We start from the raw sequence: 18132 nt of genomic DNA on the forward strand, positions 1-18132 counted from the left end.
GGCTCAAATCTTGGCTATTTACTAGCTTATGTGACCTTGGACAAGCCTCTTAATGTTAATGCTCAATTTTGTAATGTGTTCACTGAGAGGACTGGCTTAAATGACCTCTGAGATCCCATAGATTTCTAAGTTGCCATCCTTTGATCCTATATGACCTAGAAAAGTGTGTGTGTGTGTGTGTGTGTGTGTGTGTGTGTGTGAAGGAATGAATGTAGTGATCCTACATAGACAGCCCTTCATTCTCTCTAGGATGCTAGGTCATACCCATTTGAAATCAGGTAGAGGCAATGATTTTATCATATACTTAGATCTGGGAGGGACTTTAGAGAGCCTATGGATGTGATATTTGAAATGTTCATATTTCTATCCTCTTCAGAGGGCATATCCTCTTTGCAGACTTTTTTAGACCAGGTCTGGCTTCCCCTCCAAGCCACTTAGTGTCTTTAAGTCATTGTGTGCTCAAAGAATACAGATAGAATCTTATGTTATTCTAATAATCTTAACAGCTTATATTTACATTGTGGTTTGTGGTTTGCAGAATGCTTTTTTCACAATAGCTCTATGAGGTAGGGAAGGCAAATGTTCCCATTTTACAGATGAAAAAGTTATGGTTAGTGGAGTTAAATTACTTGTCTATCATTACACTGCTGTTGTCAAGGCCTGAACTGAAACCCATCTTAATCTGATTTTAAGCTCAGTGATCTCTCTTCTATACCATGTCCCCTCTCTGCCAGGCAGGGAAAAAAGAGTTTTGTGATGCATTCCAAAATCAAACCCAAGGGATTAACTCAGTCACAGCTTTCTTCTTTTAGGGACCACAATCAGGAATTGATTGTGCCCTAACCAGTTATTCTGTTTTCTTGGTGTGATCATATGTGGGAGATGCCTTATCCACTGCCTTCCCCATATGGCATCTGGATCATATTTTCTTTACCTTCAGAAATGGGGAGGGGGAGACTCAAATTATTTTCTGCATCAGACAGATGGAGAAATAGAGGCAGAGAAATATTAGCAGCTTGTTTGAGGTCTCACAGTGAGTTGTAGACAATATCAGCCTTTGAATTTAGTTCGCCCAACCCATTCCTTATCCTCAGGGACCTTGTAATCTGATTGGAGAAACAGAGCCTCCACACATGAAAACAATTTAAGAGTGTTACCAAGGAACAAATAAAGTTGTGCAAATTTGATGCAAGGCAGCATGGTGTAGTGGGAAGAAGCCTGGCCTTGCAGTCAGGAGCCCTGGATTCAAATGCAAGATCTATCTGTACATATTACTTCTCTCTGAGCCTCAGTTTCCTCATTTGTAAAATGGAGATGACAACACCTGTACCATCTATCTCATAGGGTTGTTGTGAACAGGGTGTTTTATAAACATTAAGGTACAATAGAAATACGGGTGCCCAGGTCCTGAGGGGATACCAGATAAAGAAAACTTTGGTGAGATGCTGATCAATTGGGCACAGTGTTGAGGTTGGGGGAGGCACCCAAGAGATTAAAAGGGAGCTGATTCACAAGGGAAGGATCAAAGGACTGTAATACTGAACAAATCTCTGTAACAGAAGAATTTCTAAATCCTTACCAATGTCCTACTTATAGTAATAACTGACATTTATAGATAGCTTTGCTGTTTACAAAGTAATTTTCTCACAATAACTTGTGGGGTAGTTAGTTCAAGTTTTATTATCCTCATTTTATAGATGAGAAAACTTAGAGGCTTAAGTGACTTGCTCAGTGGTCACATGGCTAGTAAGTGTTGGTTCTGGGACTTGTACGAGGTCCTTCTGACTCCAAGCCAGGGTTCCTTCCATCAGAACAACACTGTCTCTTTAAAGGGATATTTAATACAGCAAAACTCCAGTAGAGAGAAGAATGAAGACAGTCCCTTGGAATTTGTCGTGATGAGATTTGGCTTATTCAGTTATTTGAGGATTATCTAAAGTCATTGTTTCAAAGGAGGATACCCTAAATCCTTTCCAAATTGCAGAATTTCAGTGTTGAAAGGGACTTTAGCAGCCATTCACTCCAAACTGTACCTGACAAAAGAATCCTTTGGATCACATACCTGTGTCCAACTTTTGCTCAGTCAGTCTATTCTACTTTGGGATACCTTCAACTATGAGGAAATTTAAATCAAACCTTTTTGCTTTTTTCCAACTCTTATCCATTTACTGTAGAGTTGCCCCTCTGGGACCAAACAGAACAAATCTATTCATTCTTCCACATGAAAGCCCTTCAGCTATTTGAAGACAGCTGTCATATTCCCTTCAACCCTTCCCCATCCCATACTCTGTTTTCTTTAGACAAAATACCTTAATCCATTCAACCAGTTTTCATAGGCCATGAACTCAAGATCTTTCACCATCCTGGTCACTTTTCAGCTTATCAACGTCCTTCCTAAAATGTGGCCTTTCACCATCCTGGTCACTTTTCAGCTTATCAATGTCCTTCCTAAAATGTGGCATCCAGAACTTAGTATTCCATGTGTGGTCTGACCAGGGAACAATTCAGTGAAACTATCACCATTCTGTTTGCGGAAAGTTTTGCCATAGATGGCATTAACTTGCATGACCACCATGTTACACCATGAACTCATACTGAGCTTGTATCTTTAGATCAGGGGTTCTTGAGGTGAGGCCATGGACATTAAAAAAATAGTTTGGTAACTGTATTTCAATATAATTTATTTCCTTTGGGGTCCTATGTATTTTGTTTTACTCATTTGAAAATGTTACTCTAAGAAGGGGTTCTTGAGTTTCCTCAGACTGCCAAAGGGGTCCATGACACACACAAAAAGGTGAAGAACCTTGAGGTAGAGGTTGCTGAAAATAAAAATGTAATTTCCTACCATCCTTAGATCTTTTCTTGTATTTTCTCAGAGAATGCAGAATTATTTGAATATCAAAAATTGAAATGATGTCACAAAATCACTGATCTGAGACTCAGAGGACCTGAGTTTGAATCACATTGTGTTCTTCACTAGTGTGACCCTGAACAAGTCACTTAGATGCTCTTCTTGGTCAGACCAGATATAGAATCTTGCATGTCCTTCTGAATGTCATCTCTCATGGGATTAGAGTTGGAAGGGACCTTCAAGATGATTAAGTTTAGCCTTTTCATTTTATGGAGGAGGAAGCTTAATCCTAATGAAAAGAAATGACCCACCTAAGCCCACACAGCTGATAAGATATTTGAACCTAGGCTTTCTGCCCACACATCTAGAGCTATTCCACTGTACCTTTTAGGAACCACATCAGCAACCTTCTGTAGAGGAGAGGAGTCAGAAGAACTGAAGGGTTAGAGACCAGGCCATATGATTAGCTGTAGAAGGTGGGTATGTTTAACCTGAAAGGAGAAGACTCGAAAAGAGCGTTCTAGAAGCGAGCTGTCTTCTAGAATTTGAAGGGCCACCATGAGGAGTAAGGGCTTGTTGTTTGTCCTTCATTTTTGAAGAGGACCCATAACATCGTGGGTCATGTCTTGACTTGTGTGTGAAATGAATTTAAATGGGTTGCACAGAGTCGTCAGCCTCACTCTTTTCCAGAGTCATTGAAGTTCAGTGAGATTCAAAATCAAGACCACTAGCAATGGCTTGGGATGCAATGGATGACCTTGGCATCTTCGATGTACTCCACCGCTCCTGCATCAGCCACCGTCATGGCCATTGGAACAAATTGTTCTCGTCTACCCATTCCACCAGGGCAAGTCTTTACAAACTTGGGATAGACATCTCCCTAATTCATGGGTGGTTTTGAGGCCTGTAGGTTACCCTCAACCTGGTTTAACCCATCTGCTGAGATGGTTTACAAGGCAGTTACTGGGTAGGGAAAGGGAACAAATATATTTGGAAATGATGTAATATGAAAATAAGAGACAGCAATAAAAATTAAATTTTTTTTCAAGAATTAAATTTAATTAATTAAAATAAGGGATTAGATTTGCTCTGTTTGGCCCCAAATAATAGAATCAGGAACAGTGGGTGGAAATTGTACAAAAATGGATTTCAGTTCTATGTAAGGAAAAACTTTCTAAGATTCCTAACTATTCAAAAGTAGAGCAAATTGCTTTGGGAGATTGTGGATGCCCTCTATCTTAAGGACTCCAAGTAAATGCTGAGTGGCTACTTGTCAAGGATGGGCAGCTAGGTATAGCAGTGGATAGAGTACTGGGTGGGTCTGGAGTCAAGAAGATTTGAGTTCAAATCTGACCTCAGACACTTAACTAGTTGTGTGACTCTGGGCAAGTTACTTAACCACATTTGCCTCAGTTTCCTCATCTATAAAATGAGCCAGAGTAGGAAAGGACAAACCCCCTAGTATCTTTTCCAAGAAAACCCCAGATAGAGTCATGAGGAGTTAAACACAGTTGAAACAACTCAACGATAATACTTTTCCAAGATACAGTAGAGAGGATTCTTATAGCTAGGTGGCACAATGGATAGAGTGCTGGGCCTGGAGTCAGGAAGACCTGAGTTCAAATCCTGTCTCAGATACTACCTATATGACCCTGGACAGATCACAGACTCAGCCTCAGTTTCCCCATGTGTAAAATTAGGATAATAACATCACCTACCTTATAAGAAGATTGTGAAATGATAAAGTGCTGTGTAACACTTGAAGTGCTGTATAAAGAATATTATTACCTGTAGTTCTTTCCAATCAAGATTCTGCAATTCTGGGCTAATCATATTTGCTTTTGGTACTTCACAGGGCTTATTTTGTGTATGGTTTATTTTTGTTTGTTTTTGGTTTTGGTGAGAAAAATGTGTGATCTGGGCAATGCACTTAGACTTTTTGGAATAGAAGGGCAGGGTTGAGATGATAAAGCATTCCAAAACCAAATAGTTTTAATTTTTGGATTATCCGTCCCTTCCAAATGTCAAAACTCCTGCATCCACCCCTTGTCACAAACAATGGAAAGTTGACTTTTTCTTCAACCATGGTATTTGAATCTGAGATAGGTTTTAGGCAGAACATGTGCATATATTTTCAGCCTGTTTCCGGTCTGCCTTGAAACCCATATTGCAAAATTAAGTAACAATAGAACATTTACCCCCATTAATGCTGAGCTCACTTTCCCACAAATCCCCCATTCAGTGAGAAGAATGGGCCTGCATACGCATCATGTATGGGGAATATGAATGTGGGGGACATGTGTGGCTAGGGCATCCACATGGAGGTCTGCGCTTAGAATGAACATGTATGAGTAGGGCATACACACAGAAGGTCAAAGAGCTGATGTCTGAACATGGTAACTGAAAGACCAATAAGCCAGTGGAAAAAGCTAATAAAAGTTTTAGAAAGCATGTCTGTGTGTAGAATCAGGGGAGGCTGGGGTTGAGTCGTGCATGCTTAAACCACTTGACAAGGGTGCACTGGGGAGGCAGAGACCATATTAGAAATGGGCCAAGGAAGACCAAGAATCTGGAGACCACTCCGCTTACAAAGCAACTTGCCCTGAAGGGACTAAGAGTTATAGAACATAGATAAGCTAAGGACCAAAGTCCTATAGGTTTTCATGTGTCCCACTGTTTTATCCTGAGTATTTTCTGGAGGGCAGTGGTTCCTAACCACTGGGCCATGAACCCCTTGGTAAGTGATGGAGACAGTTATTTTATTGAGTTCACAAGCCCATACATACACTAAGCATTTCGTTTTTTCAGTATGTACTTCCACAATCAATAGATACCAATAATGCAATTACTACAGGGGAGAGAGAATATTTGAAATTTTTTACATTAAAAAGGGATTTTCATACTCAAAAAGTTTGAGAACCGGTATCCCAGGTCTCTCAATAAACAAAGATTTATTAATATACTATTAATATTATATATATATATATTATACTGTGTTTGTCACATTTGTGGGTTAGGCCCTGAAGGGAGAAGAAGGGGAGTCATTCATTTCCTGGCTTGTGAGATGGAGGTAAAGGCAAAGATAGGTCAAAACAGCAGTGGGCTTAGCTCCTGGACATTTTGCACAATGAGCTGGTATCCTAGGATTTGTTTGATCTAATTTGGGCAGCTCACCTTATTGGCAAGGGAAACGAGCAGAAGGAGTATGTTTATTCCTGCTCCTCTGCATCCTGCCCCCCAACTTCTTAATTGCCTTGGTTAGCGAAGAAATAAAAATTAGCATGTTTATCCCACTTTTAAATTCTTTTAATGAGAAATCATTTACCCATACCCAATTTAAATTTGTAATCGGGCCATAACCTTTCCGCGCTGATTATAGCCTGCGTCTTCTCAGATCTTTCTGGTGAGGACGCTTCCCTTCCAAATGCATCTGAGCTCTCTTGGAACTTGACAATTTGTCAATGAGTCACCAGCATCTGTCAGGTACACACCTATGCTCACTGCCCTGAATATGGGCTAAGGAATGGAAAGGGAAAGAGGAGCAATTCAGCGCTGCTAACTTTGTCTTTTCTTGTAGTCCCCTGGATTTGCCTTTAGATAAAGTCTCTCTCTTTTTTGGGGTCACTAGTGACTTACCCCTGTCCTCAGTCTCTTACCTTTTACTTCCCTCCAGCCTGACTTACCCCCTTTCTCTGCTCTCACCCTCAGGGGTTGCTGAGCTAACTCCAAGCTGGTGTGTGACTTTTCCAAGACACGGTAACTTGTCCTGAGAGCTGGCGTCACCATGGCTGCTGGAGTCGCAGCTTGGCTGCCCTTTGCCAGGGCAGCAGCCATCGGCTGGATGCCCGTGGCCAACTGCCCCATGCCCCTGGCCCCAGCTGACAAGAACAAGAGGCAAGATGAGCTGATCATCCTCAACGTGAGCGGACGCAGGTTCCAGACGTGGCGGACGACCCTGGAGCGCTACCCGGATACCCTACTTGGCAGCACAGAGAAGGAATTCTTTTTCAATGAGGACACCAAGGAGTATTTCTTTGACCGAGACCCAGAGGTATTCCGCTGCGTCCTCAACTTCTACCGCACGGGGAAGCTGCATTACCCCCGGTACGAGTGCATCTCTGCTTACGATGACGAGCTGGCCTTCTATGGCATCCTTCCGGAGATCATCGGGGACTGTTGCTACGAAGAATACAAGGATCGCAAGCGGGAGAACGCGGAGCGCCTAATGGACGATAACGACTCCGAGAACAACCAGGAGTCCCTGCCGTCGCTCAGTTTCCGGCAGACCATGTGGCGGGCCTTTGAGAACCCGCACACTAGCACGCTGGCCTTGGTGTTCTACTATGTCACGGGCTTCTTCATCGCTGTCTCCGTCATCACTAACGTAGTGGAGACAGTGCCCTGTGGCACGGTGCCTGGCAACAAGGAGCTGCCCTGTGGCGAGCGCTACGCGGTGGCCTTCTTCTGCCTGGACACGGCCTGCGTCATGATCTTTACCGTCGAGTACCTGCTGCGGCTCTTCGCGGCCCCTAGCCGCTACCGCTTTATCCGGAGCGTAATGAGCATCATCGATGTGGTGGCCATCATGCCATACTACATTGGCCTGGTGATGACCAACAACGAGGATGTGTCTGGCGCCTTCGTCACGCTGCGGGTCTTCCGAGTCTTCAGAATTTTCAAGTTCTCCCGGCACTCCCAGGGCTTGCGCATCCTGGGTTACACTCTTAAGAGTTGTGCGTCCGAGCTGGGCTTCCTCCTCTTTTCTCTCACCATGGCCATCATTATCTTTGCCACTGTGATGTTTTATGCCGAGAAGGGCTCTTCTGCCAGCAAGTTCACAAGCATCCCTGCCTCCTTTTGGTATACCATCGTCACCATGACTACATTGGGGTAAGTAACGCTCGCAACCTGTGGGGTGAACGTTGGGCCATGCAGGCTTGGAGTGGGGGAAGGAGGATGTGAGAGCTCATCTGTGCTCCCCAGCCCACTCATAAGACCAAAGCATATGTGGGAGCCCTGGATTCTGAGGGGATGGAATGAAGGAAAGGAGGTGATCACACATTGGTGGCTGAATTCTGTTTTCTAAAGTTTATCCACCAAGTTGATGAGTTAGATGAGTAGCCTGTGTTGGTTCCTTGAAGGCTTGTACCTTTGGCAGGAAGAGAGAGGCATCAGTGGTTTGCTATGGGGAGGGTGTACTTGTGTATTATTCTAGTTAACAGAAGACAGACTTTGCTCTGTGGGATTCCTCCTGTGTGGAATTTTTTCCCCAGCACATTCACAGATTGTTTGTTTTGCTTGTATTGTACCTCTTTCTTCTCAGTGGACTCTCAGGAGCTGGATGGCTCTGGGCAGACTTCCTCTCTGTGATTCCGAACTTGGGCCCCATCCCTCCCAAAGGATGAATGACCCTGTTTTCTCCGTTCACATGTGGCTAAACTTCATAGGACACCTGGGCGTTGTGGCGTGATCTGAACATATTATATGGTCAGACACCACGGGGAGCACTAGCCTTAGAGGGGAGAGGCAGACTTAGGGTGGAGGGATTGGTGCATGTGGAACTCCTCATCTATCCAATCTGGGTTCTCTCTTCTCTGCTTCATCTGAGGTCAGAGAAATGTATTTATGCTTCTTGAATGTGAAACTTTCCACCAGAGGAAGGGGGCTTACAGAGAAAGAGATTATAGCCTTCACCCTAACAGGATTAGAACCAATAAAGGCAGCTTTATAGAAACATGTATTTCTTAGGGGTTCTGCTCCAGCTGTTGAAAGTTGTTGAGGCTAATGCAATCCTATCACAATTCATATGCTGGGTCTATATTTGCTTAGTCCAGGAAGCGTTATATTGCTGATGGAGAATTCATGAAGCTTTTTATTTGGTCTTTGACAATTCTGTTGGTTGCATCCCAGTGATTTGATTTTTTTTTTCTTCTGGCTGAGGCCTCATGACTCGGGTGTCAGTCTTTCCATAGTGCTGTGTGGGCTATTTGGGAATGACTGAGCAGGTGACAGGACCTTTTAAAATGATTACATTTGTCATCCTTCTGGGTCTGGGAAGCCACAAGTCACAAAGGGGAGGAGAGAGGAGAAAAGAGAGGGGAAGGATGTCGTAGGCCATTTCTGGTATCTAAGAGCCTGAAGGGAGCCAAGGCAGTGCTATCTGGCAGCCTCTTGGACAGAGTTTTGTCCTTCGGCTCCCTGGCTGGATCTTTTCAGGTGAAGGACCCTGATGACTGTAAATAGCAACCAGGATCAATAAGAATTTCTACCCTTCTTGGAGTGGGTGACCTGCTGGCTAAACTTTGTCTTCCCGACTCCCAAGTTCAGTCCAGCATCTAGGACAGCATACTGTCTCTCATTTCCCAGGGTCCCTATCCGTTATTAAGAGGCTTATGGAAGGGGAATCCTCTGAGCCCGGCAAATGGGCTCTGTAAGTGGTCATATGATTAGTGTTCTAGAGGTCTTGGGTAACTTTTTCCCCAGACTAGTGATTGTAAAACTTTGCATAAATTCCAGGGAACACAGGGTATATGACTATCCAGATATCGGTAGTATTTGAGATTCTTGGGATTCTAGCTCTCAGGGTGGAGAATTCATAACGCCAGAATGCAGCAGGAGATGAGGCCTGAATTAGGCAAGAAATGGGGAGAAGAAAACAGAGGGAAAAGGAAAGGAAAGGGTAACTAGTGGCCCAGATAGAGGTCGGAGATGTTCACCAAACAGCCTTTATACTGTATTCTTCTAGGGTTTTGTAAAAATAGTACAGACTCGGGGCAGCTAGGTAGCACCGTGACTAGAGCCCCAGCCCTGGAGTCAGGAGGACCTGAGTTCAAATCTGACCTCAGACACTTAACACTTACTAGGTGTGTGACCTTGGGCAAGTCACTTACTCCCAATTGCCCTGCCTTCCTCCCTCCAAAAGAAAAAATAGCACAGACTCACAGAGTTGGAAGAGGCTTCAGAGGATGTCCTGGCCAACCCATATCTGTACAACCAATCCATACCTCCTCAGTGTTCCAGACCATTCATCCTTTGCTTGAAAACCATTTAGGGGGAATCCCCTTCCTCCCAAGAATGCCCTATTAGACTCAGAGTCTGTTCTTCACATGCTGCTGTTGTCCCCACTTTGTTTTTATTCCTTGCTTTGTTCTGGTTTAGGGTTTTTGGAGTGGGGAAGGGATCGTTGGTCCACCAGCATTATTGGTCAATCAGAGCTCTTTATTTCTTCCACCATTTGAGGCACGCTCAAAATAAACTTTGGGTCCGACTTTCTCATGCTTTCCCTTCCTCCTAGGTGTTCAGGGGCTACCGATTTGTTGCCCAAAAGGATTCTCCTCCTCCTGTCTTTCCTGCCTCCTTGTACTGCCACCAGGGTAACCATTTCAGCAGACTGGGTTCTGAATAGTGCAATTTTTACTGTATCCAGCAGATTATGATATTATGGACAACTAGCTACCTAAAATTATTACTAAGGATAAAGGCAATCCCCATTCTTAACCTAATGACAATAGGAACAAAAATAATCACTAGCATTTCTTTAAGTACTTTAAAATGCTTTACATATATTATCTCATTTAATCCTTACAGCAATTGTGGGAGGCAGGTGTTATTATTATATCCATTTACAGATGAGGAAACTGAGGCTGAAAGAGACAAAGTGACTTGCCCACAGTCACCCCAATAGTAATAGTAAGTATTTGAGGTGGGATTGGGAACTCAGAGCTTTCTGACTTCAAGGTCATCCTCTATCCACCAAGCAACATGATTGTTTATCAGGTTAAGTATTTCACAGAAAAGATAGCAGAGTGGGTAGCAGGCTGGCCTTAGGGGCAGGAAGAATTGAGCTGAAGTCCTGTGTCTGGCACATAAAGGCTATGTAACTGTGGACAAATATCTTAGCCTCAACAAGAATCAATCTCTATCCTAAAGAAGTTTAGATTTTGTTTTAGTATAGATAAAAATTTGTTCCTGTCATCTTTTTCCTTTAATCATACTTATTTGTGTATGTGCTATCTTTCCTTTCCCCCCTTCCCCATTAGACTGTAAGCTCTTTGAGGGAAGGGACTGCCATTTTCCATGTCTTTACCGTTTAATAGCTAGCATGTTGATAGTGCTTTAAGATTTCTTGGTCACATAATTAGAAATGTTGACAAATTAACAAATGTTCATTGAACTGAATTGAGTTCTAATACTTTAAAATGGATTGGTACTTTATAGTTTTCCAAAGTGCATTTAAATATGTCATCTTTCCTTTTTTCTTTTTTTTTTTGGAGGGCAGTTGGTATTAAGCAACTTGCCCAAGGTCACACAGCTAGTTTTTGTGTTAAGTGTCTGAGGCCACATTTGAACTCAGGTTCTCCTGACTCCAGGGCCAGTGCTCTATTCACTGTGCCACCTAGCCACCCCTATATCATCTTTCTTGACCATTACGATAGGTACTTTTTTTTTTTTACCAGACCTTGATTCTCTTGGTCAAAGGAAATCTCAATGAGGAAATTCCATCTAACCTGCCCTCAATGTATAGAAAGATTTAATATATACCATTGTCCTGACTTGATAGAAGGATAAACAGGCTTAAAGTGGGTCAGTACGATGGCTAAAGGTCATATAGCTGGTAAATGGGACCAGAACTCCCAGGCTTTTTGATTCCTACTTCAGTTCTATTTTGACTACACAGACTTTCTAATCCCAGGAGGTCCCAGGGGTTGAGTTTATGAGGATCAATAACCAAGAACTAACACAAGTTTTGAAGAATTTTGTAGAAGAGCATCTGAAGGAGTTTTCCAACCCTAAGAAACTGCATCAAAGAGACTTTTTAGTTAATCTTCCAGTTGGATATTCTGACTTATTCCCTGTGGATGGATCCATGAATTCACCTACAGAGAGCTATAATGGAAAGAGGGCTGGTCTTGTACTCAGAAAATCTGGGCTCCTGTCCCAGGCCTGACCTTTTCTAGCTATGAGATCTTCTTGGCAGATCTCTTTACATGCTTTGAGACTTGTTTTCCCCATCTGTAAAATGGAAGGATTCATTTCACAGGGTTGTTGAGAGGATTAATTGAAATACTACATGTTATGCACCCTGTAACCATAAAGCACTATAGAAATATGAAGTCTTATTAGTCCACACCTTGCTAGGTGTCTTACAGCTTGGCATGGGAGACTGCAACCCAGATTGTCCCTGGAACCTTGCCCTGCAGAATCTGATCATAATGCACCCTCTGAGTTTCAGACAGCCAAGGGCTTTTTCCCTTAAGGAAATTAACAACAAGCAGACAGTTCCCAAGGGCTGAAGTTTCTGTGGGTGGGGACAGACTCACATCACAGCAAGGAATCATAATGTTCCAGGCTAACTCTAGGCACAGGCAGAATGAGTGGAATACAGACCATCTCTCATGCCAAGAAATGCTTGTCCTCCAGCTCTGGGAATCCTAAATTCTATTCAAGGCTTAGATCAAGTGTTACCTCTTGCTTGAGGCTTTTCCTGGCTTCTTTTTCCTCCCTCCTCCTCCTCCTCATCCCCTCTTTATTTTCTGCATATCTTGTATTTAATTCTCCTTCTGCCTATAGGCATGTTAATTTTAGAGTTATAGGACCTGAATTCTAACTCCAGACCTGTATGACCTTAGACAAGTCACTTGACCTGTTTAGAATCCAATTTCTTCATTTATAAAATGAGGGGACTGGACTATATCAGACCTGTACAACTTGTCAGTTAGTTGGGGACAAAATTAAAATAGACTAAACTTCTTCAGGTCACAGATAGGTTAGATTAGAGACAGACCGACGATGGTTGGTTGCCATAGGTCACGTGACAAAGGAGAGTGCGCAGTGGCAACCCTACATTTTTCTGGGCCACCTAAAATCCTTTGGCAAACCATAAACAGCCTTGTCCATATTTTGTACAGGTCTGGACTAGATGATATCCAAAATCCCTCATTTATGATTCTATGTTATATTTTTAAAAATTTTTTCAGTTAACAAAAATTTTTTTTTTTCTCCCTGCTTCCCTCCCACCTTGGGAACAGCTAAAAAAAAACAATTTTAAAAACTCATAACAAATAAGTATAGCTAAGCAAAACAAATTCTTGCATTGGCCATGTCTTTACATATACATACAGAGAGAGAGAGAGAGAAAGATGTGTATATACATACACACATATACATACTTCTGAGTCTGTCATGAAGTGGGTAGCATCATTATTAGTCAACTGAAATCATGGTCAGTCATTCCTCTGATCAGAGTTCTTAAGACTTTTAAAGTTTTTTCTTTGTTCTAATGCTGTTCTATTACAGTATAAATAGTTCCCATGGTTTTGCTCATTTCACTCTGCTTCCTCTAATCTGTTTATGATGTCATCTTAATGTTTACCATCACATATCCATTTAGAATGTTTCTTGGTACGTGGTGTGAGAACTTGGTCTATACCTAGTTTCCGCCAGTTTGCTTTCTGGTTTCCCTGAGAAATTTTTATTGAATAGTAAACTCTTATTTCAGTCATTCTGATCTGGGTTCATTTGTTTCTGTATACTGTGTAAATAATCTGTTCCACTTATTTCCTTTTTTTCTTTGTATCTTCCATGCCTAGCAACAAACCTTGCAGAGTAGTTGCTTAATGAACGCTTCATGAACTAAATTGAATTTTATATCAAGCAAACAGTCTCAAGTAGTATAGTATTTGGGGGAGATAAGTCAATTTAGTTAGGGGTTTATATTACTACAATGCCATCTTTAGGCCCTGCTGGATTGGTACCAGCTTGCTTGGGACAGTGAATTTCCAGTTCTTGACCTTCTCTGTCCTTGGCTACTTCCAAAATTAGACCACTCCTTAGAGATCTCCAGCTATTCTGAGAGAATTATGAAGATGCATATGACTGAGAGGTGAAGGTCCCAATGTACTCTGCCCTAGCCAGACCATACCAGGAGTGTTGTGAACTAAGTTCTATGTATTACATTGTAGGAAGAATTTTGACAAGGTAGAAAGTATCTAAAGAAGGGAGACCAGGATGATAGCAGACCTCAACTTCATCCCAAAAGAGAACTGATCAAAAGAGCTATGAATATTTAGCCTAGAAAAGAAATGGCTAACAGGGAGCTGGAGCTAGAAGCTCTTACCATGAGAGCTGGATTGTTAAATTTTCAATGTGAGCGTTTACACAATGGGCAAATATTACAAATCAGGGCTTGATTTATTTCATTGATTATCTAGACCGGAGGTGTTAAACATGCCTCCACTGGCCTCATGTAGCCCCTTAACACTCCCACGGTGCATTTGAATCAGAAGTAAACATAATTAGGAAATATTTAACAAAATAAATACAATAAAACATAGAAAATGTTAATATGTTATTTTTGAAGTCAATATGTGATAAGTAGGGATCCTTATGTACAGTTTAATGGCCCTTTTCCATTTGAGTCTGCTATCACTGGTCTAGACTTAAGAAAGAAATTGAGAAAATGTTAATAATGCAGATTAAACTTTAAAATGTGCCTTGCAAGCATTGTCTTTTTTTTTTAAGCAATTGGGGTTAAGTAACTTGCTCAAGGTTACACAGCCAGTTATTTCTGGATGTGGTGCTAAGTATCTGAGCCCGGATTTGATCCCAGGTCATCCTGACTCTGGGGCAGGTGCTCTTACTCACTGCACCAGCTGGCCACCCTTAAGCAATTGGGGTTAAGTAACTTGCTCAAGGTTACACAGCCAGGTGTTTCTGGGTAGGAGCTAAGTGTCTGAGCCCAGATTTGATCCCAGGTCATCCCGACTCTGGGGCTGGTGCTCTGACTCACTGTGCTACCTGGCCACCCCTCAAACATTGTCTTTTCAACAAGCCACTTGTTAAACATTTACCAGCATACCTCTGCTTATGGGAGACATGTTTTCTCCAAATATTTGAAGGGCTGGCATAGTTTCATATGGCATTAAACTTGAGGCATTAGGTTTTTTATTTTTTTCTTTTCTTTATTTATGTTTAATTCATGGAATAAAACATAACATAGTATAATAAAAACATTTTTGGAAATTTGATTTCCTTTTATCTTTCTCAGAGGAAAGAACTCTGATCAATGCTTTTGTTTGTTTGCTTGAAGCTATGGGATATTGGTACAGTTTACAGTAGAGTTAGGTTTGATAGAAGGAGAAGCTTGCAAGTCATTAGTAAAATGGGCTGTCTCCAAATGGTAATGGGTTCTCTCTCAACAGAGGCCTGGATGATCCCTTACAGGGAATGTTGTAGAGGGAACACTTGTTCGTGTTTGGGTTAGCTCAGCCAGCTTCCAGCATCCCTTCCTACTCCTAGATTCTGTGACTTAGATGTTCAACAACTCTAGTGACTTAAATTTCTTTTTGAATGAAGTTTTCATTTACAAATCATTTTGTGGCTAAAGTGTTTTTCTCCCAACAAGCCTGCAAGGTAGATAGCATAAATATTCTTTTCCCCATATTGTAGATAAAGAGACTGAAACGATATGATACGACTTGTCCAAGGTCAGGAGGCAAACCAATGTCTACCTTGTGTGCAGTGCACCTTGTTGGATGCTTTGAATAAATATTTTTTAATTATTTCCTACCCTTGGGGAATTTGTAAGTCTGATAGGAGAGATAAGGCCCCTAAATACAGAAATGACTAATAATGAAAATAATCATAGTTAACATTTATGTAGTACTTTAAAGTTTGCAAAGCACTTTACATATGTTATTTCTTTCTTTTTTTTTTTTGCTTTTTGGGAGGGTAATTGGGGTTAAGTGACTTGCCCAAGGTCACACAGCTAGTTTTTGTGTTAAGTGTATGAGGCCAGATTTGAACTTAGGTCCTCCTGACTCCAGGGCCAGTTCTCTATTCACTGTGCCACCTAGCTGCCCCTACATATGTTATTTCATTTGATCCTCACAACAACCTTGGAGAATAGGCATTATTATTATCCCTATTTTATAGATGAGGACACTGAGGGAGACAAAAGTGAAGTGATTGACCCAGGGTCACACAGCTAGTAAGTGTCTGAGGCTTGATTTGAACTCAGGTCTTCCTGACTGTGTGGATCACAATGAAGTGTGGCAAGTCCTTAAAGAGAAGGGAGCACTAAATCATTTTACTTGTCTCCTGAGGAATCTGTATGCAGGTCAAGAAGTTAGTGGGGGGGCTAGGTGGCGCAGTGAATAGAGCACTGGCCCTGGAGTCAGGAGGACCTGAGTTCAAATTCAGCCTCACACACTTAACACAAAAAGTAGCTGTGTGACACTGGGCATGTCACTTAACCCCAACTGCCCTCCAAAAAGCAAAAAAAAAAATGTAACAGAACTGAACATGGAACAATTAAGTGGTTTAAGATTGGGAAAAGAGTGCTACAAGGCTGTACAATTTATATGCAGAAATGTGAAATGCCGGGGTGGACTAACCCAAAGCTGGCATTAAAGTTGCTGGGAGAAATAGCACCAATCTCAGATATGCAGATGATAGCACTCTGATGGCAGAAAGTGAAGAGGAATTAAGAAGCCTCTGGATGAGGGTGAAAGTGGAGAGGGTAAAAGCTGACTTGAAGCATAACATCAAAAAAATTAAGATCTTGGCAACTGGTCCCATCACTTCCTGGCAAATAGAGGGAGAAGAAATGGAAGCAAGGTCAGATTTTATCATCTTGGGCTCAAAGATCAGTGCAGATGGCGACTGCAGCCATGAAATTAAAAGACATTTGCTCCTTGGAAGGAAAGCTATGGCAAATCTGGACAGCATATTAAATAGCAAAGCTGTCACCTTGTTGACTAAGGTCCATATAGTCAAAGCTATGGTTTTTCCAGTAGCAAGGTATGGCTGTGAGAGTTGGACTATAAGGAAAGGTGAAGAGTCAATGCTTTTGAACTGTGGAGCTGGAGAAGACTTTTGAGAGTCCCTTGGACAGCAAGGGGATCAAATCAGTTAATAATTTAAAAAAATTAATTCAAGCTATACATTGGAAGGTCAATTATTGAAGCTGAAGCTTAAATACTTTGGCCACACAATGAAAAACTGGGACTCATTGGAAAAGACCTTGATGCTGGGAAAGATTGAAAGCAAAAGGAGAAGGGGATGGCAGAGGAGGGAGGAGATGGATAGATAATGTCATGGAAACAATGAATGAGCTTGGACAAACTTTGAGAGACAGGGGACAGAAGGGCCTAGTGTTCTGTGGTCCATGGGGTCACAAGGAGCCATACACAACTGTACAACACATTTTATGACACCAGATCCAACTCTCTGTCCATTGCCACATCTAGAGATCTCTTCTAACTCTGAGATTCTGTGGTTCTAAAGGAAAGATCTAGAACTCAAAACTTATTTCTGACCCCAGATTTCATTCTCTGTCTGATTTACCATACTGCTTCTCGTTTTTCCAGATTCCTGGACAGGGATGGGGCTGCTTAGGAAGGACAAGTACAGCATTCCTTGGCTGTTACTTGTCTCAGGCTTTGGAGGCTTAGGAATGGTTATCCCTGCAAGGCAGGGAGGAACACAGCTCCTCAGATTGGGCCATAGCCCACAAGACAAGGGCAGGAGATGGAGGGTCAGGCCATCTAGCTCTGACCCATCCCCAGCAAAAGGCAGTCCCCAGACTGACTCTGCTGCTCCTGGGCAGCAGCATTCCCAGCACAGAGGGAGGAAGTCCAGAGAAGACCCATTCTTGAGGTCATAGCAGGCATAGTATTGTGAGTCTAGGTAAGCAGGGACAATTCTCAAGAAGGAATAACTTTGCCATTTCTTTGATCTTAGGTACATTGTCCCTTGGTCAATCTGAAATGATAGGTATTTAAAGTAGTGAAACTTGCCTTTTGAAATTAATTCCAGCTCCAGTGGTGCCCATTTTATAACTCCCTTCCAGAATCTCAAGGAATAACCAAATACTTATTTACTCTCCCCTTCTCCTTTTCTTCCTTTCTCCTTTTCTTCTTCCCTCTCTCTTTCCTTTCTCCCTCCCTCCCTCTCACCTGCTGTTCCCCTCTTTGTTTCTCTCCCTCCTTCCATCTCCTTCTTTCTTCCTCCCTCTCTTTCCCCCTTTCCACTTCCCCTTTCTTCTTCTTCCTCTCTCCCTCTTCTTTTCTCCCTCTGTCTTCCTCTTCTGCCTTTCCTCTCTCCCCCTCTCCTTTCTTCCTCTCTCACTCTTTTTCTCCCTCTTCTTTCCCTCCTTTCCTCTCTTTCTCTCCTTCCTTCTGTCCCCTTCTCTCTCTTCCTATCTCTCTAGCTCTCCACCTCTCTCCCTCTCTTTTCTTCTTCTTCTTCTTCTTCTTCTTCTTCTTCTTCTTCTTCTTCTT

At 42.3% G+C, this 18132-nt stretch overlaps 1 protein-coding gene across 1 annotated transcript in view; it reads left to right on the plus strand.

The window, feature by feature from the left end:
* Window positions 1-18132, plus strand: part of KCND3 (potassium voltage-gated channel subfamily D member 3) — a 310434-nt gene that overhangs the window by 5664 nt on the left and 286638 nt on the right. Inside the window, exon 2 of the mRNA XM_069090370.1 lies at window positions 6560-7741. Within this exon, the coding sequence (XP_068946471.1) occupies window positions 6636-7741 (1106 nt within the window). The 5' untranslated portion in view covers window positions 6560-6635. The remainder of the gene's footprint in view (window positions 1-6559; window positions 7742-18132) is intronic.

Source organism: Petaurus breviceps, unplaced genomic scaffold (assembly GCF_028583685.1).
Source record: "Petaurus breviceps papuanus isolate PSGF00001 unplaced genomic scaffold, PetGlider_PUasm1.0 186, whole genome shotgun sequence".
NCBI lineage: Eukaryota > Metazoa > Chordata > Mammalia > Diprotodontia > Petauridae > Petaurus > Petaurus breviceps.